Source organism: Chelon labrosus (genome assembly GCF_963514085.1).
Source record: "Chelon labrosus genome assembly, chromosome: 9".
Lineage (NCBI taxonomy): Eukaryota > Metazoa > Chordata > Actinopteri > Mugiliformes > Mugilidae > Chelon > Chelon labrosus.
In genome coordinates this window covers 891,401-919,397 of record NC_140359.1, presented here as the reverse complement: position 1 = coordinate 919,397, position 27,997 = coordinate 891,401, and the positions used below count along the sequence as shown (strand labels likewise).

Genomic DNA, 27,997 nt, shown 5'->3' with positions numbered 1-27,997 from the left:
CACATAAGATAATGACAAACGAAAGCAGGCCTTTTAGTATAAAAAGCCCATTGCCTTAAAAACTAAGTAAAATGAAAACTAAAACTTGAAATGCTGGAAATACTTTTTTAAGTTTAAAGCACTAAATACCAAGTTGTTTTTTTTCACTAAATACCAAGTTGGTTTTTAGCGCACAAATTGAAGCAACAGGTTCTGCAACGTCAGTTGTTCTATTTGAACTATATAGTTTGGTATCTTTCATTTATTTGTTGAAGTAGAAAATTTCAATAAACACAAACAAAAACAAGATAATGCTACAAATACAAGAAAAATACACTTTTTTTCTTTTTATTGTTTCATTTCAATTCCAAAAATTCACATTTTGAAAATAGGTCATGGTCATCAAATTCAGCAAGTTTCTCCAAGCTTTTTATGTCTAAGTATGTCCGCAACTTTTCAAAGTACAAGACATAAATCAGTCCCAAAAGGAGACAGATGGGTCCGTCGGATGTGAGCTCTCTAATCATTCCAGTAACAAATGTGTCAACAGATTATATGACCATAATGGCCGTAGTTAAATAAATTTGACAGACATTTTAGTGGTTTCACCAGAAAGACAAGAAAACAGAAAGGGGGCTAATAATTATTATTATGTTTAGGAGTCATTATATGTTAATTACTTCTGGTATTGCTGTGTAGTGTGACTTCAGCCTTGACAGAATAACACAGCGTTATCTAATTGGCATGATTATGTACTCAGGTCTGTTTCTTGTTCTGTTAGGATGAAACTGACAAGGACGTATGCCGTCAAACTGGTACAGGATTCTTCTTTGTTGATGAAGAAAATCCTCTGTTTGGCCCATTCAAAGTTGGAACTGTCTTGAGATTAACAAAATAGATATAAAAGTGGCATTTTAAGCCACAAACCTGCCATGGTTTAAATTTTGTGTGATAGAGCAGCATCCTCCTGTTCAGCGAAAGAGGGTTTGAAGGTGCTAGTTCTGTCAGGATTTTAGCTGAATTGTATTTTGCTACATTTTCTACTCCTCCGTGGCATTAAATGGGTGATAATTTACTATGTGGTTGTGTTGCGATGTCATCCACTGAGGTACTGGAGCTCTGTTGCTGGAGTGCTTCATCACTGTTTGAGACCATCAGAATGGATTCAGACAGGAATGAGTGGCCGGAAACATTGTGGGAGACGTATTGAGATATATCTATCCCTGAGCTCAAGGACATCTGCTTCAGAATCAAGAAAACAAACCAAAAATACGTTAATTAACAAATAATTAATCTTTAACCTTAAAGAACACTCACTTAACTTCTACTCAAACACTTATTGAAACCCAGCATGTGTTTATACAACTATGAAATAATAAATGAACACTGAATAAATACTTACTCTACTGGTAGGTTCAAGGAATTTCTTTGTGGTCCAGCTGAGAGCAGGACAGCCATCTCCCAGTCTATCCTTTATTTTTGGGTGGGGGCTCTCACACAACAGACCTACAGATTACAGCCATGTTAGGTGAGCCCAAATGAGATCAGTTACAGAGAGCCTAACAAGACATTAGAATTGGGCTATTTTACATTTGGTTGAACTATTGTAGCATGAATATGTTTAACACGGCATACGTGGTTAAAAAAAAAAAAAAAAAAAAAGAATTAAGTCAAACTTAAATGTAGATAAAGATCAGACCTTGGAAATAAGAAGAGTGTCTGTCCCTCCTCATTTTGTCCTTGTGTGTGGATCGAGCAATAATGTTATCCATCTCCTGTTCGGATACCTGGGGCAATACCATGAAACCCAGAAGTTTTATTGTTTTATTATTCACTGTCTAAACAACACCACACTGGCAACTACTAGAAATAAACACAAAGAAATGAAGATATTTTATAAAAATGTTTGAACTAAAAACATAAAGCAGATAATACTAAATAGTAATATATAATGCACATTTAAACAAAAACTAGATAGATAGTAGCTTCATCACAATAATAATAATAACTAGAACATTCCTGCGGAAATTTTGACTGTGCCAATGCTGCTGCCGTCCTGTTCAAAGTGTGCGTGGTGTCTGCCCGAATTCTCTTTTTAAAGTGTTACCGCTAGGCTCAAGGCCGGCAACAAGGAGGGAGGCCACACACAGAAATATACTTTGAAAATTAGTGTAATGTGTAAATCGGAGGACTCAGTAATGTCAGCCGTGACTGGATGGGTGTGAGTTTGATGTAATGCATGTTGGAGGGTACAACAAACCAAAGGAACAGGATGACGAGGATGCAGTAGGCCTGGCTGAGAGAGAGAGAGAGACACTGAGAAGGGTTGTCCTTTATGCCCTTCTATAGGTACTTTGTCTTACCTATATACAGCAATTTGTTTCAGCTCTGGTTGTTTTAAAGTGCTTTATAAATAAACGATTAAAAACAGCAAAACGATAAAAATTAAAGCTGCGAGCAGCGTTGAACGGGACCTCGCACCCCACGCCCGTCGGGGACCAGCAAGGACGGGGTCACTGCAGTTCTCAGGGGATACACTAGAGTAACAGTGCACCGTGGCACGATGCACAGTCTGTGCAATTCAATATTTGTCAGAGCAAATCATCTGTGACAGCTGTAAGTCTTGGCTGTTTTGAATGTATTCTCTCTGTGGCATCAAAGTATGTTAAAACAGTTTCTCACACACACACACACACACACAGACAGCCACCAGAGAGAAATGCTATGTCTCCATCTGCTGGACTGTCAACATTTGAAGTAAATTCATTCACTGAGAGTAACAGCAGGTCACACTACAAAATAAGACATTTCCTTTAACGAAAACTCACAAATCCGACAGTGAGTGATCATGAAGGCCATAAGTATGTCCTGATAAAATCTGAAGACAATCCAATCATCCTGACAGGAACAGCAGGTCACACTACAAACACATGCCAAAATCAGACATTTCCTGTTCATAAAAGGTGGCGCTACAATAATTGTATGAATATTGACATATGGATGTGTTCAGTTAGGAACTAGTAACAATACTGTAAAGTTTGATGCACTTTGGACTGAATTAAAGCACGTTTAACGCAACTTCCTGTTTCATGGCGCATCATAAAACTTTGAGGGGCCAGAACACCCACGCCACTTCAACGAAAAGTCAATAAACACAAGTTTTTATCGTTTGTCTATCTTTCGACAAATTATTTCCAAATTTTGAAGTCAATCTGATAAGGTTTAATGCCTGATTTACACACCCTATGAAAAAAACTTTTGTCCACTTTTGACAGTTAGAATATGGCTCCAATTGACTTTTTTGTGCGGCCTGGGATGTTAGATATATGTGACATATTTCCAGATTTTTAGATGCAACGGGCTTCAGGGGCTGGTCCGTAGATGGCGCCACAGAGCCATTTTGCCACGCCCGTGCTCGAGGCCCCTATACAATAAAATTTTTCGGGCGAACGAATTTTTCTGCAAATTTTCAGGACTTTTCGTGCATGTTTAGACATGCGTGGAATTTATAATAATAATAAGAAGAAGAATAATAAGAATAAATTAAATAAGAATAATAATAAACAGTACGAAAACAATAGGGTCCTTGCAACTCCGTTGCATGGCCCCGTTGGGCCCCTGCACTTCGTTGCTCGGGCCCTAATAATAAACAGTACGAAAACAATAGGGTCCTTGCAACTCCGTGGCATGGCCCCGTTGGGCCCCTGCCCTTCGTTGCTCGGGCCCTAATAAGAAACAGTACGAAAACAATAGGGTCCTTGCAACTCCAACGAAGTGCAGGGGCCCAACGGGGCCGTTGGGCCCCTGCACTTCGTTGCTCGGGCCCTAATAATCAAAATAATAAAAGCACTAAACAAAAGGACAAAAACAGGGTCTCATGCTGGGTCGAAAGCCAAGAAATAAAAATGGGTTTTAAGACAAGTTTTAAAAATGGACAGTGAGGGCGCTTGTCTGATGTGCAGTGGTAGATCGTTCCACAATTTGGAAGTAGCAACAGAGAAAGCTCTGTCCCCTCTGAGCTTCCGTTTAGACTTCGGTACCTCTAGGAGCAGCTGATCAGGTGACCTGAGACATCGAACAGAAGTGAAAGGATGGAGAAGCTCAGAGAGGTAAGGAGCGAGACCATTTAAAGAAGATTACTCTTATTATACATATATATATCTATATATCTATATAGATATATATATACATATGTATGTATGTATGTGTATGTATATGTATGCATATATATACTACCATTAACATTGTTAGAGTCATGTGCACAGAATGCATGCTATATTGAAACACATCAGCATTAATTAATGTTAACAGACCAACTCGAAACATCATAACTATGAATTTACTAACATCCATATTTTCAGGTGTGCAGCCTTTTTTTTTTTTTTCGGCAGACCATTAACTTATTGTTGACAGAACACTTTCAGTAATTCTTTTCTATTAAACAGAACAGTCTCTCAGGTTCATTCTTCATTGTAACAGTTATTTCACTTCAAACAGTCTTTAATGAATGAACAGTCTCTTTACACAAATTCATCTTCAGGCAATATCATGTAGTTTTGTCACAACTACTGTACATAGTCTCCATATCTATCTGGTGGTCTCACAAGTCTGCCACTGGAGGTAACACGTGCTGGAGTTGGTGGCACAGTTAGGTGTGGCAAGAGGTGGATCAACCTCTGGAGCAGGTGGGTGCAACTGTTCATCACACTCAATGCATCCTTCTCCACCCCTCACTGAAGTCTCTGGAGCAGACAGGAGGGGCCACATGTGACGACGGTTCCTGCGCAGCACTCCTCTGTCTGTTTGGACTAAATATGACCATGGAGAGTCACATTGTTTGAGGACTGTAGCTGTCTTTGTCCATCCACGTTCATTGTCAAGCTTAACAGCAACACTATTTCCAGGTTCAAGGTCTGGCAGGAGTTTGACATCATGCCTGTTGTCATAGGCACTCTTGTAGCTCTGTTTAGCCTTCTCATCAGTCTGCCTCACATGTTGGAGATCTGGCCACGCAGGTTGTAGCTTAGATTCCAAAGCAGGAACTGTGGTGCAGATCTGCCTACCAAGCATGAGCTGAGATGGACTCACACCTCAGCCTCTCCATTAGCCTGAGCATAGTGAGGACTCGTGCAAAACTGTGCAAAAGCTCTGCTTGAGAACTGGGGACCATTATCTGTGACTAATTCGTTTGGACATCCCTATCTGGCAAATATGTTTTTCAGTTTAGCTCTAGTAGTTTCAGTGGACTTTGACAAAGGCTATTTCTATGTACCTTGAAAAGTAGTCAACTACTACTAAATAGTTTTGTTTATTCAACTCACATATGTCAGCTGCTACTCTTTCCCATGGACAGCTGGGAAGTGGGGTAGTGATCAGGGGTTCTCTTTTGTGTGTGGGCCTGGACTCTTGACAGTGTTTACATGTGCTATTTCCTGAATATCTCTACTTATCCTAGGCCACCACACACTACACCTAGCACGTTCTCTACATTTCACAATTCCCTGGTGCCCATCGCGTATGCGCTGCAGTATCTCTGACCTCATCTTGTGTGGTACTACTATTCTATCATTGTACATTACCAGTCCATTGGATGTAGTCAGGCAATGTCTCGAAGTGTAGTAGGCTTTTATCTTGTCTGGCACTTTAACTGCATACTTGGGCCAACCTGTTATCACATAATGCTGGACCATTTGCAGTTCAGCATCTTGCAGGGTCTGCTGCTTGATCATGTCGAGCTTGGTCAGTGAGATGGGCCATGCTGTGTGGACTGCTTCCTCGTAGGCCTGTATTTCACTTGTCAGCTCTGCGACTTCTTGTGTCTCAGCTGCCTGTGGGTGTCTGGAAAGGGTATCAGCTATGACTAGTTCTTTCCCTGGTACATATTCAGCTGTGGGATTATAGCGCATCGTGCATAGCAACAGTCTCTGGCATCTCATCTCAGCTCAGGTAGTTGAGTTGTTGCTGACACAAGAGACATTTTTCATGGTTTAACTTTAAACCTGCATTCTTGAGTGTGTCCAGGACTTTTTGTAACCTCACTTCATGTTCTTCTTGAGTGTCTGAATATATGAGAATATCGTCCATGTAAATGGCTACACCTTCGTGATCCTTTAGGAGCTCAGTCATTTCACGCTGAAATATTTCACTTGTTCTGACTGCCTCACAAGCCCTACCGCTTTGTTGAGCGTCAAGTCAGGTATTAACTGTAGCTTCTCTGAAAGCTCTTTATCCAATATCCCTATGACTAACCTGTCACGGACATGTTCATTCTTAGCATCGGCAAATGCACAGGTGTCAGCTAGATCATGCAGGCTCCTGGTGTAGTCCTCCGCGGTCTCCCCCAGCTTTTGAGAGCGCTGGTGGAAGCGTGCTCTTTCGTGAATAGTATTCACTTTGGGCACAAAGTAATTGTCCAATTTCGCCATAACAGTCTCATAATTATTCGGATCTTCCGAAAACATAAAAGTCTTGTAAACTTGTTTGACTTCTTTCCCCAGCGAGTAGAGCAGTGTACAGACCTGTACCTCTCCATCTTCCTTGTTCAGCTTTGTAGCTATCCTGTATCGGTGAAACCTCTGGTGCCATTCGGGCCATTGTTCCGGCCGGGAAAAGTTGAAATTCTCTGGAGGTGGGAACTTAGCCATCGTCCGGTGACTTCTGACACCATGTAGTGTTATGCTAAAAGATTCGCAGTCACTCGGCCATCATCTTTTGGTCCTTTATTGACTCTGTAGAACATAACACTGGAATGACTAGCAACTGTGTTTTTTTCGTGGGGCTGGACTGACTTGTGTTACAACATAAAAGGTCCGGCTTTGTACAACTGCTATAGTTCCCACGCCCTGCGTAACCCCATATAACACCATTACAACACAACAAGACATAAACGTTTCCTACTTTACGTGGTGGAATAATATTTTGCAACTTCACACAGATGCACTTTATTTAAAAATATCATCCCTTTAAATTGTAAAACTTCACTATTACGTTTTAACTTCTGTGCCGCTTTGATGACTGTGACAAGCTCCCGCTAGCCTCCATGTTAGTCTGCCGCGGCTTGCCACACGGGTTTGCGGCTAGCTCCGTGGTTTAGTACGCCGCGGCTAGCCCCGCGGGTGCGCGGCTAGCTCCACAGGTTAGCCTGCCGCAGGTAGCCCCACAGGTTAGCTCGCGATAAGCTCGGGGGTTCTGAGTGGGGGGGTCATAGGGTCAGGTTCTGTCTCCCTACTGTACTGCTGTAATGGTGTGAGGGGTGCTAATGTTTTGGCAGATCGTGTGATCCACTGAGAAACTTTTTCCCCCCACTTTCTGTGTGCACCTGTGCTGTGTCTGCTCGTCAGGGGCCGTTGCCACGCCGATGACAACGCGCACATGATATTCAATATGTTATACTCCCATATCTTCTGTACCCTAGGATTTGCCCTCCAAACAAATGCTTATAACTCAAAAACTACAAGTCCTATCGGGAAAACGAACACATTGTGAGAATCAGTCGTCTGTCCTCTACAATTTTGTGTTGCTCCCACGCGCGTACTGCGATAATTGTGGCCTGGGTCGATTGAGAAAGAAGGGCATGCGAAACGGATTTTCGACGAAACCCACACTCCACTCCTGTGTTTTGGAGTGGGGTTAAAATTAGTGGCATAACATCTGTAGTTGCTTGTTAACTTTGTTAAGTTGTGTGACGTTAACTAGCTCTCAGTTGGGTGACAAAATTGAGTGTTGGACTGAGTATTGGTGTGGCCGATTAATTAGGGGTCCATGCAACAAGTTGCAGGAGCCCTGTTGATTTTGTTGCAGTTTTTATTCTTCTTCGCTTTCTGTTCCTTCTGCTTAGCTAAAAGTGTCTCCCCAGGACAAACTGCAAAGGCGAAAGGCATCAAACCTTGTAACTTGGCAGAAGTCCTAGCATGTCACTATGATTCTGTACAAGCACCCCAACTTTTGTGACCCTTGGTCTCTAGGGGGCGCTACACAAGCAACATTGTAATATTTCAAAAACTGCGATAGCTAACTTCATGAAATTTGGCATACACAACGGGCTAGGAGATTTGATTGCATTTTTTTCAAAATGGCGGGAAAAAATGGCAGGCGAAAATGTCTAGTAGAACCAGGGCTATCTAAGGAATCAGAGGGAGAAATAATTTTGTTTCTAGGGCACACAGTTTTCGAGATATGAGGTAAAATGTAAATTGGCTTATTATAGCGCTACCTAGCTGTAGGCATGTGTATTGACACCTTGGCAAAGTGACATGCTAGGACTTCTACCAAGTTATCAGGTTTGATGCCTTTCGCCCTTGCAGTTTGTCCTGGGCAGACATTTGTAGGTACGCAAGAACATTAAGGTGATTAAGAATAAAAATTGGAAGAAAAACAATAGGGATCCTGCAACAAAGTTGCATGGACCCCTAAAAATTGCAACAAACACTAGATGATCGCAAGTGATCATAAAGGGGTCCATGCCGTGACGAAGTCGTCCCCGAGAGGGACTCGGAGGCATAAGTCACCAGTACCGCCCCCTATAGACCGTATTGCATGAAACTTTTTGAGATATTGAAATGTTGCTTGTGTAGCGCCCCCTAGACACCAAGGGTACATTAGAACCAGGGCTATATAAGGAATCAGAGAGAGAAAGAATTTTGTTTCTAGGGCACACGGTTCTCGATATGTGTGGCCAGCAGGGACAGACTCTGTACTCCAGGACAGGTTTCAACACACGGACTGGAGTATGTTTGCTTCTCAGGCCACCTGTGGCTCACACTTGGAAATTGACAATTATGCCTTCTCTGTTATGGACTACATCACCACCATCATCGATGACGTCACAACAGAGAAGCAGATCACCACTGTTGGGACCTGAACCAAATTTGTTGTGCCCACTAGAGCCACTAGATGATGCCATAGCTACCTTTCTAGCCTTAGAAGCTACATAGCTACTTAGCATAGTATTGCTAACCCCATTGCTTTGTTGTTGTTGTTTTTGATACCTCCATCCCACATAACAATGGAGAACCCTTGTGTAGAGCAATTAATTTCTTCCCTTGCACAGAGCCTAAACCCAGGCTACCCTGAATACTGAGGGATTCTTGGCGTCATTACCAATCCACTGTGAAAGAGGCAACAAAAAAATATTTTTCTGATATTGTTCTGTTAAACTGTCATAAGCCTCGTGTGTTGTTTAAAGTTATCAACTCTGCTCTGAATGCACCACAGACTGGAATTGAGGCCTCCCCTGCTGTGTGTGAGAACTTTCTTCACCACTTCATTGATAAAATCACTTCTACCAGAGCACTTATTTCACCTCCTGCTTCTGATCCTTCAGTGTTTGTCCCCTGCTCTGCTGTGTTGGACACGTTTGACCCTGTGACCCTGCCCTCTGTGCAGGAGATTGTGAGTCATTTGAAGCCCTCAGGTTCTCCTGATGATGCTGTCCCACCCCGATTTTTTAAGGAGGTTTTTCCCACTATTGGGCTATCTTGTCTCACAGTTATTAATAGCAGTCTGTCCTCTAGAGTGGTCCCTGCAAAAATTTAAACATGCAGTTGTGCAGCCTTTGTTAAAAAAAACCTGGGCTGGATCCTACTGTTTTGGCAAATTTCAGGCCCATCTCTAAATTGCCTTTCTTCTCTAAAATCTTAGAGAAGATTGTTTATTCCCGGCTCATGGACTTTTTAAATGAACAAAAAATTCTTGAGATTTTCCAATCCGGTTTTAAAACATTGCACAGCACAGAATCAGCGCTTTTAAGAGTTTTTAATTATATCTTTTTAGCTACTGACTCTGGTCACTGTGTTGTCCTGGTACTTTTAGATTTGACTGCAGCATTTGATACAGTCGACCATGAAATCCTGATTGCTCGTTTGGAGCAGTGGGTGGGCATCAGTGGCACAGCACTGGAATGGTTCAGGTCCTACCTGTCACATCGGACTTTCTGTGTCAGCCTTGATGACGCTGTGTCCTCCACTGCTCCTCTCTCATGTGGGGTCCCACAGGGCTCTGTGCTTGGCCCTCTTTTATTTTGTCTTTATCTACTCCCACTTGGTTCCATTCTCAGGAAACATGGCATTTTTTTCCACTGCTATGCGGATGACAGCCAGATCTATGTCCCCCTCAAAAAGTCTGAATCAAACTCAGTTAACCTGCTGCTAAAGTGATTAGACGACCTTAAAGCTTGGATGGCTTTAAATTTTTTGAATTTTAATGAAAAAAAGACAGAAGTCATGGTCTTTGGTGGCACTTCTGGGACCCCCCCAGTTGATCTGGGTTCTTTGGCAGAGTATCGCGTCCCAATTGCAAAAAATCTGGGGGTAAAAGTGGACGCAGATCTGGCACACCTGAAGGACTCACTCCCTCCCACACTGGACCCACACCAGTTCGCCTATCACAGCAACAGGAGCATAGACGATGCAGTCTCCACAGCACTGCACTCTGTGCTCTCACACCTGGACAACAATTACATGCACGATTGCTGTTTGCTGACTTCAGCTCAGCATTCAACACTGTCATCCCCTCCAAGTTAATCACCAAACTTGGAGCCCTGGGCACCAACACCTCCCTCTGCAACTAGATCATGGATTTTCTGACCAACAGACCACAACACGTGAGGTCAGGCCCCATCTGCTCCACCACTGTCACACTCAACACCAGTGTGCCACAAGGCTGTGTGCTGAGCCCCTTTCTGTACTCCCTCTTCACCCACGACTGCAGGCCTGTGCATGGATCCAACTCCATCATCAAGTTCGCAGACAACACCTCCATGATTGGTCTCATCACCAACAACGATGAGACAGCCTACAGGGAAGAGGTACAGAACCTGGCCACATGGTATGCCGACAATAACCTGCTCCTTAACACCAGCAAGACCAAGGAGCTCATTGTGGACTTCAGGAAGCAGAGAAGAAGCATGCATGACCCCATTCACATCAACAGAATGGCCGTCGAGCGTGTCTCCGGCTTCAAGTTCCTGGGGACCCACATCTCAGAGGACCACCAACACCTCCAGCCTTGTCAAGAAAGCTCACCAGTGCCTCTTCTTCCTGAGGACACTGAAGAAGAACCATCCTAACCAACTGTGTCACAGTCTGGTATGGAAGCTGCTCTGTCTTTTCCATCCTGCCCTCAGGCAGGCGCTTCAGAAGCCTCCGGACAAGGACCAGCAGATTGAGCAATAGCTTTTTCCCCAGAGCTGTGACCTTATTGAACTCAGACCCCCGCTGAACCCTGCCCCCCACTTCCCCCTGCTGACCCCTACACATGAATTCACTCGCACCCGTCAACTCCTCATTCCCTCACTGACCAAAGACTTTTACACCATCACCACTGCACAATTGGACTGCTCTGCACATGCACACTGTATATAATCTATTTGCACAGTACCATGTACCGAATAATGCACTAATTTAGTAACATTAGGTAGCTATTGCTTATTGTTTATGCACTGTAAATCGCCCACTTTATCTGTATTCTGTTTCGCCTAATTTATCACCTGCCATCACCTTTATTGTAAATTATGTTATGTTATAGTTCCTGTTTATAGTCTACTCACATTTAACGAACAAATCCATCTGTATAATATATTCATAGTACCTCATTCAATCATTATGTATATCCTGCTCACTAACCTGTATGGTCTCACCTGTACATAGGTTTTGATCTGTAAATATTGTCCATGTGCTGTAAAAACAACCTGTACCATACTTATTTACCATAATATTTATGCCACGTGCACTTACTGCCTATTGCACTTCTGGTTAGATGCTGAACTGCATTTCGTTGCTCTGTACCTGTACATGTGTAATGACAATAAAGTTGAATCTAATCTAATCTAATCTAATCTAACATGAGGCAAAATGTAAATTGACTAATTATAGCACTACCTAGCTGTAGGCATGTGTATTGATACCTTGGCAAAGTGAAATGGCAGGACTTCTACCAAGTTACCAGGTCTTGCAGTTTGTCCTGGGCAGACATTTGTAGGTACGCAGACAAGTAAGGTGAAGAAATATAAGAAGAAGAATAAAAATCGGAAGAAAAACAATAGGGACCCCTAAAAACTGCAACAAAAACTAGATGATCGCAAGTGATCATAAAGGGGTCCATGCCGTGGCGAAGTCGTCTCCGAGCGGGACACGGAGGCATAAGTCACCAGTACCGCCCCCTGTAGACCGTATTGCACGAATCTTTTTGAGATATTGAAATGTTGCTTGTGTAGCGCCCCCTAGAGACCAAGGGTACATTAGAACCAGGGCTATATAAGGAATCAGAGGGAGAAAGAATTTTGTTTCTAGGGCACACGGTTCTCGAGATATGAGCCAAAACGTAAATTGGCTTATTATAGCGCCACCTAACTGCAGGCATGTGTATTGACACTTTGGCTAAGCGACATGCTAGGCCTTCTACCAAGTTACCAACTTTGATGCCTTTGGCCTTTGCAGTTTGTCCTGAGCACACACTTTAAGGGAAAAAGAAAAAATTAAGGAGAAGGCGAAGAAGAATAATAATCGCAACAAAATCGTGGTCCGTAAGATCGTAAGATCACCCGGTCAGACTGTTGGAGGCATGACAATCTGCCTATGATACTGCTTATTTTCAATCATTATAGCAGCTAACTCACCTGTGATAGAACAACTGCTGTCACTAACAGTTTTGTTTATACTCATTATCAAATTGTCATGTAAAATGCATCAGCTATATCTTGTATTTGTATCACCATCAGATATGCTTTAATTTGATGTATGTATCTATGACAGATGTATGTTTATCTCATTCCTCCTGTTACTCTCTTCTCTCTCTTTTTCTGTCTCTACCTGGCCGACCTTAGGCAGATGGGTCTCTCCATATTAGCTGGGTTCTGCTCAAAGTTTCTTCCTGTTTTTCCTTGCCACCGTCACCTTCATGCCTGCTCTGGTGGTTTGAGGCCAGGTTTCAGGCCTGATTTTGTAAAGCATCTTGAGACAATTGTATTGTTAATGCTATATATGCTAGATAAATAAAATTGAACTGAACATCCAGCACATTAGATTCCTGGTTCAGGCAGTTTACTTTCACTTTGCCAAGCCCTATTAACCTCCACACATGGGACAACGCCCCTAGTGTAGTGGCAAATGAAACCTATAGCGCCTTCTCAGCAGCTGTCCTAAGGTCCTGGCTGACAGGCGCTACTGCTGGAACCACGACCAGGGGCTTAAGGCAGTTGCGGAAGTGGTCAGTAAAGCCATCAGATCCAGCAAATTCCACCCTGAGAAGAATTTAATTATATTCCTCAAAGCTGGTGAATATCCCCCAACACTATAGACAAGGCCGTGCTTGCTCCCTACAGCCCGGACTGGCAGCTGAGAGTGGATCTTGCAGACAGCTTGAGTTCCCAAAGCATATCACCCACACCTCACTCTGTACCGACAAGGTCATCTATTCAGTCTACAGTGACTGGAGCATAAAAAGGGAGCCATACGTTGAATTGCTGAGGCCACAGAAAGAGCCACGAGGTGGCCCTGGATTAAGAGGGGAGACCCATGGCTTCTTGCTGTGTCACTTGGGGGAAGCGGTCTGATGTTGAAAGACCTGACCCCCCCAATGACACCAGGATGCTCACCATTGATGTATCCCAACGCATCATAGAGATGTATCTTAAAACCTTGGCAATATGTTCATAGGAAGAATCCATACAGCATGTAACTTCTCTTATATCAAAAGTGCCTGGACTGTACAATATGCCATCAGTGCTAATGGAGCACAGTACATGGTATAGTAAATGTTAAAAGGAAATGGATCACACATCGTCTTACCTTGGGGTCAGGATGCCTGCTTATAATAAGACTGACTTGTCCTGGGCCACATTCACTGAGGATGGCATAAGCTTCATTGAGAGCAGTGTGGCGAAGGCTGACTGAACCCACCTCCAGTATCTGATCTCCACGACTGCACAATGACACACAGGTGTGAGCACAACACTGTCAAAGCCCTTTTTGTACATTCAATAAGATAAATGTCCACATTTGTTAGCAATATATTGAAGTATTTACCTGAGCCTTCCATCCATCTTGGCCACAGAACCCAAAGCTAAGCTATGGATGTAGATACCAGGAGAAGAGTGCTCCAGGGTCAGGCAGCAAATTCCAATCCCCAGACCAACACCGGGCTCTAAAACAACAGCATATTTTTGAGCAGTGTCAGTATTTCCTGATTTCTTACTGAAGGGAAATGCATTCTAGACTGTTATATTAATATGCATTTGTTTTCACTTGTGTAACTAATAATGGCAAGTGAATGTATTATTATTGCTTTCTCACTCACACGGTATTGCTTTCTACAATACAGATTGAATTTTGTACAAAACCAAACTAACCCAAAACAGATGCAAATGCATACAGTTCATTACTGCCAGCAGGATATCACCACAGAGAAGGTGAAATCAAAATTGTGCTGAAAATTCTGTTGTCAGTTCAGCTAACCTTTATTAAGTGTAACCTCAATGATAACGCAATCTTTTGGACCTAGACCAAGGCCCATGTGGCTGTCAGCCTGTTCAAACCCTGATGGCACAGGTGTACCATCACTGGTATTGGAATTGGGTGAGCTGGAGCGGCTGAGGAGGGTTGGGGTTGGACATGGAGTCAGACTTGGACTGCGCAGACGGGTTCGAATTGTCAGAGTCACTACACCTTTTTTCAGTTGCTGTTGGAAAAAATACAAATAAGGCAAATGTTTTTTTTTTTTCTTCATGTTCCTTACACTGTTATACAAAACTCTTTGCAAATATGCAGTTCACCTTGAAGGTCTGGATGGCCTGTTGGTGTGTGAGTCCTTGGAGAGACTCTCCATTTACCTCCAAAATCTCATCTCCTACACAGCAAAGTAAAAAAAAAAAATTGGTGTAAAGTGTAAATACAAATCATTATGAATTACATACACAATTCTTTCCTATATAACTGTCACTTCAGTTACACAGGACATAAAATAATGGTTACCCTCTTTTAATCGGCCATCAGCTGCTGCAGCTCCATGTAGGGAAATGGTTTTGACAAAAATCCCCATCTGACCACGTGCTGAGTCCTGCCCACCAACAATACTGAATCCTAGGCCCTGAAGAAGTTACAGTTTAATGAATGTCAAAAAACTGGGGAAGATAAAGTGGTTAGGTGTTCACAGATTATTATTAGATTATATTAGTATTATTTTAGACTTATTCGGACACATGAGAAAGATATGATAAAAAAAAACTGAGATTCTGTTTAAAAACTCACATATCAACCCTAACGTCTGTTCTGGAATGGTAAGATTCATCAGTTTCTGGTGGAGGAATTAAGCAGATAATCATATTTATGATTTGTTCTAGTTTTTGTAAGGGACGAGCACAGAAAAACATGTTATTCCATTTCCTTCTGATATATTGTAAGTGTTAATGCCAGCATGTTGAAGTCTAGTCTTTTGATGTCTTCACTGCCAAACCACAAAATGCTATGGGAGTTTTCAGTGGCAGCTTCAGGGCGGGCAACTGGTGCAATAAAGGCTGAAGTGTCTCATTCAGTGGGTAAATAACAATGGTCTAACTAGACATGTCACATTGCATGGAATAGTATGTTTTGCTGTTCAACCAGAAACCAGTAGATGGCAGCCATCACCTTGGTTCACCACCTTTGAATGCAAAGTCAGGTATTTTAGTATTAATGAAAAATAAACTGACTCCTCCATCTGATTGAATATATAAGGTACCAGGCAATTCATCTTTGGTGCAACAAATCCAGAATAAAGAGCCGTAGCACTGGAGTTAATAATGTGAAATTATTTAAACCAATTCAACCACTGCACTTACTATACAGTATAACAATACTAATCACATAACTAAGTAATGAAATGACCCATCTATATAAAAAAATTGTCTGGACTGGCTGTACCAGCAATCGAATAATATATATAACCTCTTGGAACCCATACAGGTTGGCTTGCATTGTCTGCTGTTTGGAAAAAAAAATAAACATTTCATGTGATAGAGCAAAATAATATGGGCAATTTGCTCCATGGAGCACAGCTTTACACGGACAGTCTACAAGAGTGACAGAAACGCTACCTTTTTCTCACCCTATGGCAGTGCGTCATCCTGATTGCCCAATGTGAGAAACTGGACGTATTTTTTCACATATCTATGGCATGATTATAGTACAAACTTTATAATGGCACTAGTATAGTACATCATCATCGCTTTCCACCAATAGATGAAAAAAACAAACACAAACCTAAGCAAATGTTAGCAAATCATAATTATAGAACCAGACAGATGCATGTTCTGTCATTGTGATCATACAGTATATGCGCATACTCTGAGCTTAATTAATGCATATTCATGTCAAATGAGTGCACTCACCTTGCCCTGGCCTTTCATCAGCACTATACTGGAGATAATGGATGGCTGTGCCAGTCGCCATGGAGATTCCACTTGAATTGTGCTCAGGGAGCGTGCTGATTTCCTAATGATCTGATATTGGTAGAAAGAGGATTGGAAAAAAACTCAGACAAATTAATCTTCACAGACTTTGTATCTTCTACTGGCATCATTCCCACACAGTTTCAGCATGTCTGTGTTTCCTATGTAGTACTGTCTCTGTAGCTGTATCTTGATGATGATGAATTTCAATTCCAATTCTCAATTAGACACTCATTAACGCTGAAATTAGTGAACATCTCTAAGTCATTGTTGTCATGACAGTCGGGGTAGAATGGGTCACCATGCTTTGATCTGACTCTCTTTGTGTGTGTGTGTGTGTGTGTGTACACCTACTTTGAGTGTGCTCCACCCACATGTCTGCATCAACATACTGTACATACTGTGTGTGCTTGTGATCCTTCAAACATATAACACACACGTCTGAATATTTCAGTTGGCGAAGTTGGTCTTTTGTTAACCTATGTTTTTTCACCTTATATCCAAACTTGACAGCAAACAGAGCATATGGTCTACATTTTCTAAAATGTGGCAACAAATTTTATGTAACACCATAATGTTACGTCTATGTATCTTTGCAGTTTTCGCTGCACAAAGAAGGAGGTGAGGCTTTTTACCGACCTGCCTCACTCCAGCACTATCTAGTTGTTGAGGTAAGGAGTGTTTACGTCGGCCAGGGGGCTGTTTCTCTGCTACTTCACAGCCGCTCACATGATTCTCTACAAACAGCTCATCCTCTTCACCCACGGACTGTAGGCGACAGCTCCCCGCAAACCAGGGATAAGAATAATTTCTTTCCTCTGCGCAGAAGTAGAAATTAGTAAAAATTAAACTTTTTTCTACTAAATAACTTCAAATAACTTTTAAATCAAATTCACAAAGTCCTAGACACAGAATTACCCATAATACTGTACATACAACGTGAAAATGCCAAAGCTGAAAAAGCTGCAAATATAAATATGACAGGGCTTTTGCATATGACATGGTTATGTCATGACATATCACTGTAGTGTCAATTTATGACTGTAAAGCACCAACCTTGGGATTGGCTGCACAGCTTGAGTGGTTTGGGACTGCGGCAGGATCCTTTGGATGCCTCTTTCTGAGTTTGATCTTGTAATTTCTCCAGACTGGTCAACTGCAAGATCACACACTGATTTTCATGTTATCAAATTTTAAAAAGCTATAGATTCTCCAAGTATGTTTCTCTGTGACTTTTTTTTTTTTTCATTTTCATTTGCTTTCTTCTTCAGTCAGCACAGACCTATTTCAGATCACCTCCCACTTTAGAATGGTCTATACACACACTACTGTATACATATTGGTGTATGTATGAGCCTTTTACTACTGTCAAAATGTGATTTTATTGCTACTTTGTATTGTTATGATTTGGAGCTTTGGAGTTTTTCTGTTCTGTTAAGTTTTTCTGTGTTCACATCCTGTTCATTCTGGTAATGTGCCTCCTTGTGTTTCAGTTAGTTTTACTCCCTGACCTTGTGTTTTCCCGCCTTTGATATTGTTTTCGCCTTCCCAATCGTTTTCACTTGCACCTTGTTACTGATTAGCCCTTATGTGTATCCTGTCTCTCTCTTTGTCCCTTGTCAGTTTGTCTGCTGTGTGTGTTCATTGTGATTCCTTGATTGGTTTGATCTAGGTTTTGTAGATGTGCTCTGTTCTCCTACGTCCTGTATCTCATTTTCTTGTAGTTTTTGTTGTCTTGGATTCCCTGTTTTCTCTGTGTGGATTCCTCATTCGTTAAACTTATTTCTGTGGTATTACTTAATTTGGACAGATTTTCGTTGTATCATCTGTCCGCCTCATCCTCAGTGTGTGTCACATTTGACAATAGCTTCTATAGATGGGAGCAGGCCAATGTAAGTGTTACAAAGACACTCTCGCACACACACAAAAAGTAAACAAACGTATTATCTATGTTTACCAGATAGGAGTTATGCAGACTGGTGCTACTGTTGGTCTGAGAGGAGTGCAGGGGATCAGTCTGAGACAAGGAGGAATAGTAACTACAGTTGCTGACGAGGTCTGGCAGACTGGTGAATGGGAAGCACTCAATACCCAGATCTGATTCCTGCGGGGACAAAAAGAAAGGAAAGAGTGTAATTTACATGTATCATACTTTGGACGTGTTGAGAAGGGAAAGTGAGGTGTCATATACATGTGTGAAAACAGGCATAGTTTAGAATACTCTGCTTCATTATTATAAGACTCCTGTTGTCCTTTCTACGGGCCTGTTCAGACATTAAGATGCGATCGCAAATGACCCACCATAGGTACACTGCCTGGCCAAAAAAAAAAAGTCGCCACCAAAAAAAAAAAAAGGTCACACACGCTAATATTTCGCTGGACCACCTTTAGCTTTGATTACAGCACACATTTGCTGTGGTATTGTTTCAATAAGCTTCTGCAATGTCACAAGATTTATTTCCATCCAGTGTTGCATTCATTTTTCACCAAGATCTTGTATTGATGATGGGAGAGTCTGACCACTGCACAAAGCCTTCTCCAGCACATCCCAAAGATTCTCAATGGGGTTAAGGTCTGGACTCTGTGGTGGCCAATCCATGTGTGAAAATGACGTCTCATGCTTCCTGAACTACTCTTTCACAATTTGAGCCTGATGAATCTGGCATTGTCATCTTGGAAAATGCCCGTGCCATCAGGGAAGGCAAAATCCATTGATGGAATAATCTGGTCATTCACTGTGTTGGGCAAGTTACTTCAAAAACGTAATACATTACATATTACTTGTTACTGTCATTTCAAAGTAATTTGTTCCATTATAATATTACTGTCTCTGAATTGTAAGACAGTACACTACTACTGCATTACTTTTAAGTTACTTTCACCAAAATAATTGGAAATATATATTCTAAATGTATCTTATTATGCTCCATGTAGCTCATTACACATCCAGTGCAGGGCTGAGCTAGGCTTAAGGCTAACAACAGAAGAATGTAATAGGCCGTGATGGCTCATAATACAATACAAGGAACAATCATAGCTAGAATTTAGTTAAAAACAGACAAAAGGTCAAAGTCTGGTAAATTGTAATAGAAATACAGTAACTTTAGGCCTACTCATAAAAATCAATAGAGAGCCCACTATATCATAACCTAAAGCCTAAAGACATGACGAGATACACAATCCTTTTTTTTGCATTTCTATTTCTTTAATTCAAGGTCACGGCACAAAGCTGGCATGCATTAATGCACAGTAACTTCATAAAAACATAATTATGGAAAAAAAATACTTATATACTATTTGCCAATGGCTAAAACACAGGCTACCAAATAAAGGCTGGTAAAATTTAGATCACTTACAGCTAGACTATGACTATTAGCTATACAGTCATGGACGAAAGTATTGGCACCCCTGGAACTTTTCCAGAAAATGCACCATTTCTCCCAGAAAAGTGTTGAAATTACAAATGTTTTGGTATACACGTTTATTTCCTTTAAGTGCATTGGGACAACACAAAAAAGCAGAAGAAAAAAGCCAAATTTGACATAATTTTACACAAAACTCAAAAATTGACTGGACAAAATCATTGGCACCCTCAACTTAATATTTGGTTGCACACCCTTTGGACAAAATAACTGAAACCAATCGCTTCCTATAACCATCAACAAGTTCCTTACACCTCTCAACTGGAATTTTGGACCACTCTTCTTTTGCAAACTGTTCCAGGTCTCTCAGATTTGAAGGGTGCCTTCTCGCAACAGCAATTTTTAGATCTTTCCATAGGTGTTCTATGGGATTTAGATCCGGACTCATTGCTGGCCACTTCAGAATTCTCCAGCGCTTTGTCTCCAACCATTTCTGGGTGCTTTGTGAGGTGTGTTTTGGATCATTGTCCTGCTGGAACACCCATGACCTCTGATGCAGACCCAGCTTTCTGACACTAGGCCCTACATTACGGGCCAGAATGTTTTGATAGTCTCCAGATTTCATGATTCCTTGCACACAATCAATGCACCCAGTCCCAGAGGCAGCAAAACAACCCCAAAACATCTTTGAACCCCCACCGTATTTGACTGTAGGTACCGTGTTCTTTTCTTTGTAGGCCTCATTTGGTTTTCTGTAAACAGTAGAATGACGTGCTTTGCTAAAAAGCTCTACCTTAGTCTCATCTGTCCACAAAACATTGTCCCAGGAGGATTGAGGCTTACTCAGGTATGTTCTTGCAAACTGCAGTCTTGCTTTTTTATGTCTCTGTGTCAGAAGTGGGGTTCTCCTCGGTCTCCTGCCATAGCGCTTCATCTCATTCAGACGACGACGTATTGTTCGAGCTGACACCGTTGAACCCTGAGTCTGCAAGACAGCCTGAATTTGTGTGGAAGTTGACTGAGGTTGTTTATCCACCATTCGAACAATCCTGCGTTGCATTCTTGCATCAATTTTTCTCTTTCGTCCACGTCCAGGGAGATTTGCCACAGTTCCATGGGTTAAAAACTTCTTGATTATATTGCGCACAGTTGACAAAGGAACTTTAAGATCTCTGGAGATTGACTTGTAACCTTGAGATTGTTGATGTTTTTCCACAATTTTGCTTCTTAAGTCCTCAGACAATTCTCGGCTCTTCTTTCTCTTCTCCATGCTTGGTGTGGCATACACAGGCAAACAACACAAAGGTTGAGTCAACTTTTATACATTCCAACTGGCTTCAGTTTTCTATATTGCCAGCACCTGTTACTTGCCACAGGTGAGTTTAAATGAGGATCACATGCTTGAAATTAAATTCTTTACCCACAGTTTTAATAAGGTGCCAATGATTTTGTCCAGTCAATTTTTGAGTTTTGTGTAAAATTATGTCAAATTTGGCTTTTTTCTTCTGCTTTTTTGTGTTTCCCAATGCACTTAAAGGAAATAAACGTGTATACCAAAACATTTGTAATTTCAACACTTTTCTGGGAGAAATGGTGCATTTTCTGGAAAAGTTCCAGGGATGCCAATACTTTCGTCCATGACTGTATATGGGTCTAATGACAAAAAAATAAAGTGCTTCAAATGAAACTGAAGTGCTTAGGTCTACTGGGACACATAAAATACAGCTCAGACATATTCAGTCAAACTTCACGCAAAAAAAGTAAGTTTGACTATACAGGAAAAAAAATCAAGTCTAAACCTCTTACTGCCAAATATATAACATAGCATGCAGCCAAACAATGCTGGTACAATGGAAATGGGAACATAGAATATAGCTGATAGCTAGACCTATGGCTATTGGCTCTGTGGGGATAGTCATCTTTCAAGATTACAAATAACAAAATCAAAGTGCCTCTTAATTTTGGGTTAATGCATTGTAACATGCGTTACTGACATTTGTACCGAGTAAAATATTTGGCACTAGGCATGATGGGTGCATCACTTCATTTGACTCTCTTCTTACCCTGATGCACCCATCACTCTGGAACAGGGTAAATCTGCACTCATCAGACCACATGACTTTCTTCCATTGCTCCAGAGTCCAATCTTTATGAGTTTTCTTAGGGCTACACAGCTGTTCTGTCCCAGTCCCTCGGGTTCCCTTCACATTGTACGTGTGGAAATGCTCTTAATTTCAGTATTAAACATAGCCCTGAGTTCTACTGTTGTTTTTCTTCAATTTGATTTCACCAAACGTTTAAGTGATCGCCAATCGCGATCAATCAGGATTTTTTTTCGACCACATTTCTTCTTCGAAGACGATGTTTCCTCACTATCCTTCCAGTTTTTAATAATGCATTGGACAGTTCTTAACCCAATTTTAGTAGTTTCTACAATCTCCTTAGATGTTTTACATCTTTACCACGACCAAGGGATGTGTCTTTCGACATGGTTGTTCAAGAAATGAGAAGCTACTCATTTCATCATTTGGGGTTAAATAACTTGTTGCCAGCTGAAAGATAATCACCCATGTAGTAATTATCCAATAGGAGGCTCATACCTATTTGCTTAGTTAAATCCAGGTAGCGTCTGGCAAAACTCAGCTGAAGCAGGAGCACCCCTGTTGTGTATACTGTAGGTGCTCTTTAATGCAACTCAGGACACAGTGCATTCACACTAACAAAGGAATGCAGACACATGCAACCCAGATCGCCTCCAAATGTGGTCAGAGGTTGGACCTCTCAAATGCGATCTCAATGCGTCCTGTGGGTGTTCACATCTGTCTTTCATGAGATCGGATTGCCCAGATTCCGAAGATTCTTAATGCAAGATCTGAACAGGCCCTACATGTCTTGCAGTACAGAGAAAACAACAACAACTGGAAGAATTGAAGCATGTTTTTTTCTAAAGAGATGAGGTGTGATGTGTCTATCTTCAGTGCATTACTGCTACACAATAACTTCATCAGTTTGAAAAAACAAACAAAAAAACATTTAGCAGTGTTGGTCTTGTCAGCACCACAGACAAATGGCCAGTTTGCAACTGAGCACAAATAGAATTTGCATCATACCAAAGCAGGACAACTGAGTAAAAAGTGATGAATCATCATCTTTAATGGACACCAACAGCACAGGACAGGATACACCCAACTTGCCCCACACACCCCACTCTGTTATTACATGTTACTTTGTTAACACATCTGTAAAGTGATCTTGAGTAGACCTAAAATTAATGCAGATTAACTGAGGTTATTGTAATATTAAGATTTCTTTCAAAGGAGAGATATTTTTGTGTGTGTGTGTATCTGTGCACTTACCCTCCTGGCCACGACCAACTGGACAAGACCAATAGTGGACCGAAGGATAGCCACAGCCTCTTGATGAGTAAGACCCACCAGAGACTTACCATTAATCATCAGCAGCTCATCACCCGCATGAAGGCGACCATCTCTAAAACACAAACACAGACACATGCACGCAAACACACACAGAACCAGCTGTTACTGCACTGTAGAATACACTCTCATCTACTGTAAAGGTTAACAGGGGTTTGCAGGGAGCACTACTGAAATGTGAGCTTACTATACCTGTGAATGACGCCCCCTTCCACTATATGAGCTACAAGGATGCTACAAGGAGAGTGCTTGGAACCACGACCCCCTGTTATATTTATGCCCAGGCCCTCCTCACCCTTCATCATATGCATCTTCCAGATTTGACTGCCCTGTCTGGGCTGCAAAGGAGCACAAAAAAACATACATTTTATAATATGTATATAATATATTTTATAATTATATACTTACCTTAATTATGAAATCAATTATTCTCTGAGATTAGGTGAAACCAGTCGACTGTAAATATTACCCACTCACTTTAGGTATTTCAATGTCAAATCGGAAAATGAAACAAAAGGAAGGAGATCTCTTACTTGTCTAATGGTCTTCAATTCAATTTAATTCAATTCAATTCAATTCAGATCAGTTCAATTCAATTCAGTTTTTTTTTTTATAGATAGTGTCAGTATCAAGAACAAAACACTGGTCTGAAACCTGCAGAAAGGAAAGGTGACGGTGGCAGGGAAAAACTCCCTTTTAATAGCTAAACCCAGCTCACATGGAGGGACCCACACTCTGTCTAAAAAACAGAGTTTTATTTGTTTTTCTGTATTACATTAATAAACAAATACAAGTAAAAAAAAAAAAAAAAAAAAAAGTAATTTTACACGTTTGATTGGAATATCCAATTTATCATATTATATGAGTAAGTGTGCAAAACATTCATAAACCTCACAAATAGAAATGCCAGATTAGACTAAGCAAGAATGAAACTAAAATTAATCTTTAGCAAAATGACAGTTTTGTTTTCATAAGAGTTATTACTGCCTGCACAGATTCACTGTAAAAGCAATTGGGAGTTGTTTGCTATTAGGGCCTGATAAGAATGGGAATAATGTGTACAAACATATTTACGATTGCTTCACTTTATATCCAGTAGGGATGAAGATACTCTCATATTAAAGCTGAGGGCCTGCAACTCAAGCTCATACTCATTATATAACTGTAAGTTTAGTATGGTCTACACTCAGTATATTGTTGCTGCTTGTTGTTGCACTTCTAAATTTAAAGCAGGATTGTTAATTCTAATTACACAACATACTTACCGCTCAATTTTATCAGTCATCTGGATGACTTGTGGATGCAGAGGTATTTAATATAAAACAGGTCACCACCATCTGGGGTGCAGACAGGCTGCCTATAGACATTATTCCTCAGTTACAATCCTTCTGATGTGCTGGGATGATACACCAGCTGTCTGTATTAATCCTGTGACCCACATTTATAACTACCACTCTGTTCTCTCATACTAGTTGTTGTAGGGTCTTATAATATCTTCTCAGATATTTATGCACAGATCTGTCACAAAATACCGTATTGCTGGACATGTTCTTTAGTTCTTTTATGACCAAGGAATTGGTGTAACTTTATTTATCTGAAATCATTTGTCTTAATCCTCTGAGGAGGAGTGAGAGCTGACTTTCTTACCTGACTGACATCTTGCAGGTGGAATGGTAGTGCTTTCACAATGTGTAAATGCTGAGGAACAGTTCTCACCTGAGGAAACATGTCTGGGATTTCTCCTGTAGGTGTATGTGTGGAGAGGATGCAACCTGAGCCATCTCCTGGAGGACTGACTTCAGCGTCAGTGGGAAGAGAAGACCTGCAGCCATTAGAACAGCTCCATACTTCTGCTTCAGAACTAACCCTGTCGTCTCGGTTAAAGGAAGATCGTGATATGACACCAAACTTGCGTGTTCGTTTGCTGATTGCCAGGCTGTCAGTTGACTCAGATGCACATCTATTGTGTTGCAGGTGTTCACACTTGTTACTGCTGACAGGTGTATTGACACTTTCACTAACATCACAGGGAGGGAGGGGAGCCTTTCTCTTGACTCGCCGGAGTAAGATCAGGTTGATGCAGCCTTGATTCCAGCACTGGTCAACCAAGTAACTATAAAAAAAGAAAAAGAAATATTAGTAGTAAACTGTCAGCTAATACGAATACATGCATTCTTTTCTTTATTAAACAAAAGAGGACATGACTCATGGGTCATTAGTCATGAGTTACCGTGTGACATTACACTTTCACAAAAAGAAAGGTAAATGTACCTAATGCCAGTTAGAACAGAAAGAGGTGAGAGACACATAGTGCTCCCTGGATAATGTAGTTTAATTGCAAGGGTGCCATTTTTTGTATCTATTATTCAATTTTACCAGTATGGCAGCAAATAATAATAGTCATATGTAGACATTATTGGATTAGCTTGATGTGATATGAATAATGTTTTACTGTAGATTTTTTTACATTTCTGAGTAGTATTCCTATTTTTTTCCCCCTCTAATTCTAAATTTGTTTAAATATATGCAGAGCTTTGATAAAGTATTATGATAAAACATAAAACAACAGTGATTTGTCATACAGTATCTTTGTTTGTATTTATATATTGTTTTATTTATTTATTTAAGAGGCAATTTAGGATTCACTCAAAGGCTGATTGGATGTAATGAAGTAAATTTTCAGATATTCATTTGGATGAATGCCTTGACATCATATGGTTTCTGTGGTGTAATGGTCATCATGTTTGCCTCACACCCGAAAGGTCCCCGGTTTGAAACTGGGTGGAAACAAGTCTTTTGTGAAATTTCACATTATGGGATTAAAAAAGCATCTATCTATCTATCTTGGTCCATGTTTCAGTTTTCACAAGTAATTACCTGGCTCCGCTGACATTTACTCCCACCATCAACTGTCCATTCAGTGAGAGCAGTTCATCTCTGAGTTTGATCCCCCCACAGCAGGCTGCTGGACTTCTTTTTCTCACCCCTGTCACCCAGATGCAACCCACATCCAGGATCGGGCCCTGGTCCCGCCACCTTCTTGGGCCTCCTTTCTTTCTGCCACTGGGATCCCCAAAAATAGGAATGTTTCCAAAGTTAAGGCCAAACTCAGCAGCATCTCCCTTATCTTTACTGAGGGAAACAGCATGGACCTCAACATCTAACCTCTCCTTGCAGGAGGATGGGCTGGCTGATGGAGGTGTGTCACCCTCCATGAAATTAAACTTAATGTACTCCACCAACTTCTGAATTGCAGCCAGACACAGGGACATGTCCTCCACATGAAGACTGCTAACGCTGGTGCTACTGCACACACTGTCTCCATCTCCAAGCTGGTAGGAGTCCTGATCAACATGCTAGAGGAAGAAAAGGAGCAACTAATCAGTAAATTAAGATGGATGACATTATTTGCTTTGACATTCTGAAATGTATCATCCGTTTGTTTTTTATCAGAAAAAATAAACACTTTTTTATACTATGGCCACGTCCACACGTACGAAAACGATCTTTTTCCTCTCCGAAAACGGGCCCTATGTAGGCTACATTTGAGACTTAGGGCCTGTCCACACGGAAACGCAAAAACGCCGAAACGCATAAGTTTTTCATCGTTTTGGCCTTTCGTCCACACGTATCCTGTAAACGCATTGCCCTAAAACGCACTTTTCTGAAAACGGGTCCCAGGGTGGAGAAATTCGCAAACGCAGGTCTTGCGTTTTCATGTGGACGGCGAATACGGGGAAAACGATGACGTCTTCGCCACACTCCCGAGCAGCCTTCCACCTCCGGCGAGACGTCTCGTAACAACATCAACAACAATGGCGGACTACATGCTAGTTTTCATGCTGGAGACGATATTGAGCCTATTAGGGTTACTAGGGCAACATATCATGCTCCTGTGCCACCACGCTGAGCAAAAAAGGCGATTTGTTAACAGCGTTCAAGCTTTATGCGCATGCTCCGCATCTTCCTCTCCATTTTTGGTGAATTTCTGAAACCGAAACAGCGCCACTTATAGGCCTGGAATAGGAAGTAGCGTTTTCGGTCGTGCTGAAACGGACCTGTGTGGACGCGGATATTTCTTGAAACGATGATCGAAAACGGAGAGGGAAAAGATCGTTTTCGTACGTGTGGACGGGCCCTTAATCAGTGTTTACATTTTAGTCATGTTTTCATTTTTATTTGTAAGGTGTTGTTTTTTCTTTTGTGTTTACATGTTTTGAAACTTGATATTTTTAAAAAATCCTGAGATTAATTCAGTTCTGATTCTGAATGAATTACCTTGTAGACAAAATTGTCCTGTTTCAGAAAGCTGTCCTCCTGTGACCTTGCACTCTGAGCCCTGTACCAGTCCTTCAGCAATGAGAGTATGTCGAGGGCGTTGTCCTGAGTGATGGGCATCCTGGCATCTTTGACCCCCTGACCAGCAGCCACTCAGATGCCTCCAACACTTACCATATGCACAGGGCAGGAATCAGTTAGGGTGTGTTACCCCAATTCCATCTCTGAATGGGGGGTCCAAGGGGCTGCTATGCTTTGGCGTCTGCAAGCATCAAGCCATCACCTAAGCAGAACACAGTAACATACATATGTTGTAGCAGTAGATGACAGTAACAAAACTGTTTTCATTACTAAATTATGTTATCTTGCAAATCCCTCTGAAACAACCAACAGAGCAGTGGAATAGCTCTCTAATACCCCATACTGGATTGTAAGGAGTGAAACGATAACAAAGGCTTGAAGTTGCAATTTTGTGCAACTATTTTGCGGGCGGCTACAGCATCTAAGAACTGTCAAAACTGGAT

General features: G+C 41.4%; 1 protein-coding gene across 1 annotated transcript; it reads right to left on the bottom strand.

Moving 5' to 3' along the window:
- Positions 1–27,997, bottom strand: pdzd2 (PDZ domain containing 2). Its single transcript, XM_084552192.1, has 17 exons — positions 27,474–27,997; positions 26,073–26,551; positions 24,912–25,308; positions 23,388–23,533; positions 23,118–23,250; positions 18,357–18,503; positions 17,456–17,555; positions 17,039–17,217; positions 16,340–16,450; positions 14,946–15,060; positions 14,747–14,820; positions 14,430–14,652; positions 14,001–14,118; positions 13,764–13,896; positions 1,679–1,766; positions 1,382–1,485; positions 1–1,221 (listed from the first exon to the last, which is right to left on the bottom strand). Exons 1-17 carry the CDS (start codon positions 27,591–27,593, stop codon positions 1,036–1,038), a joined length of 2,853 nt encoding a protein of 950 aa, XP_084408318.1. The 5' UTR covers positions 27,594–27,997; the 3' UTR covers positions 1–1,035.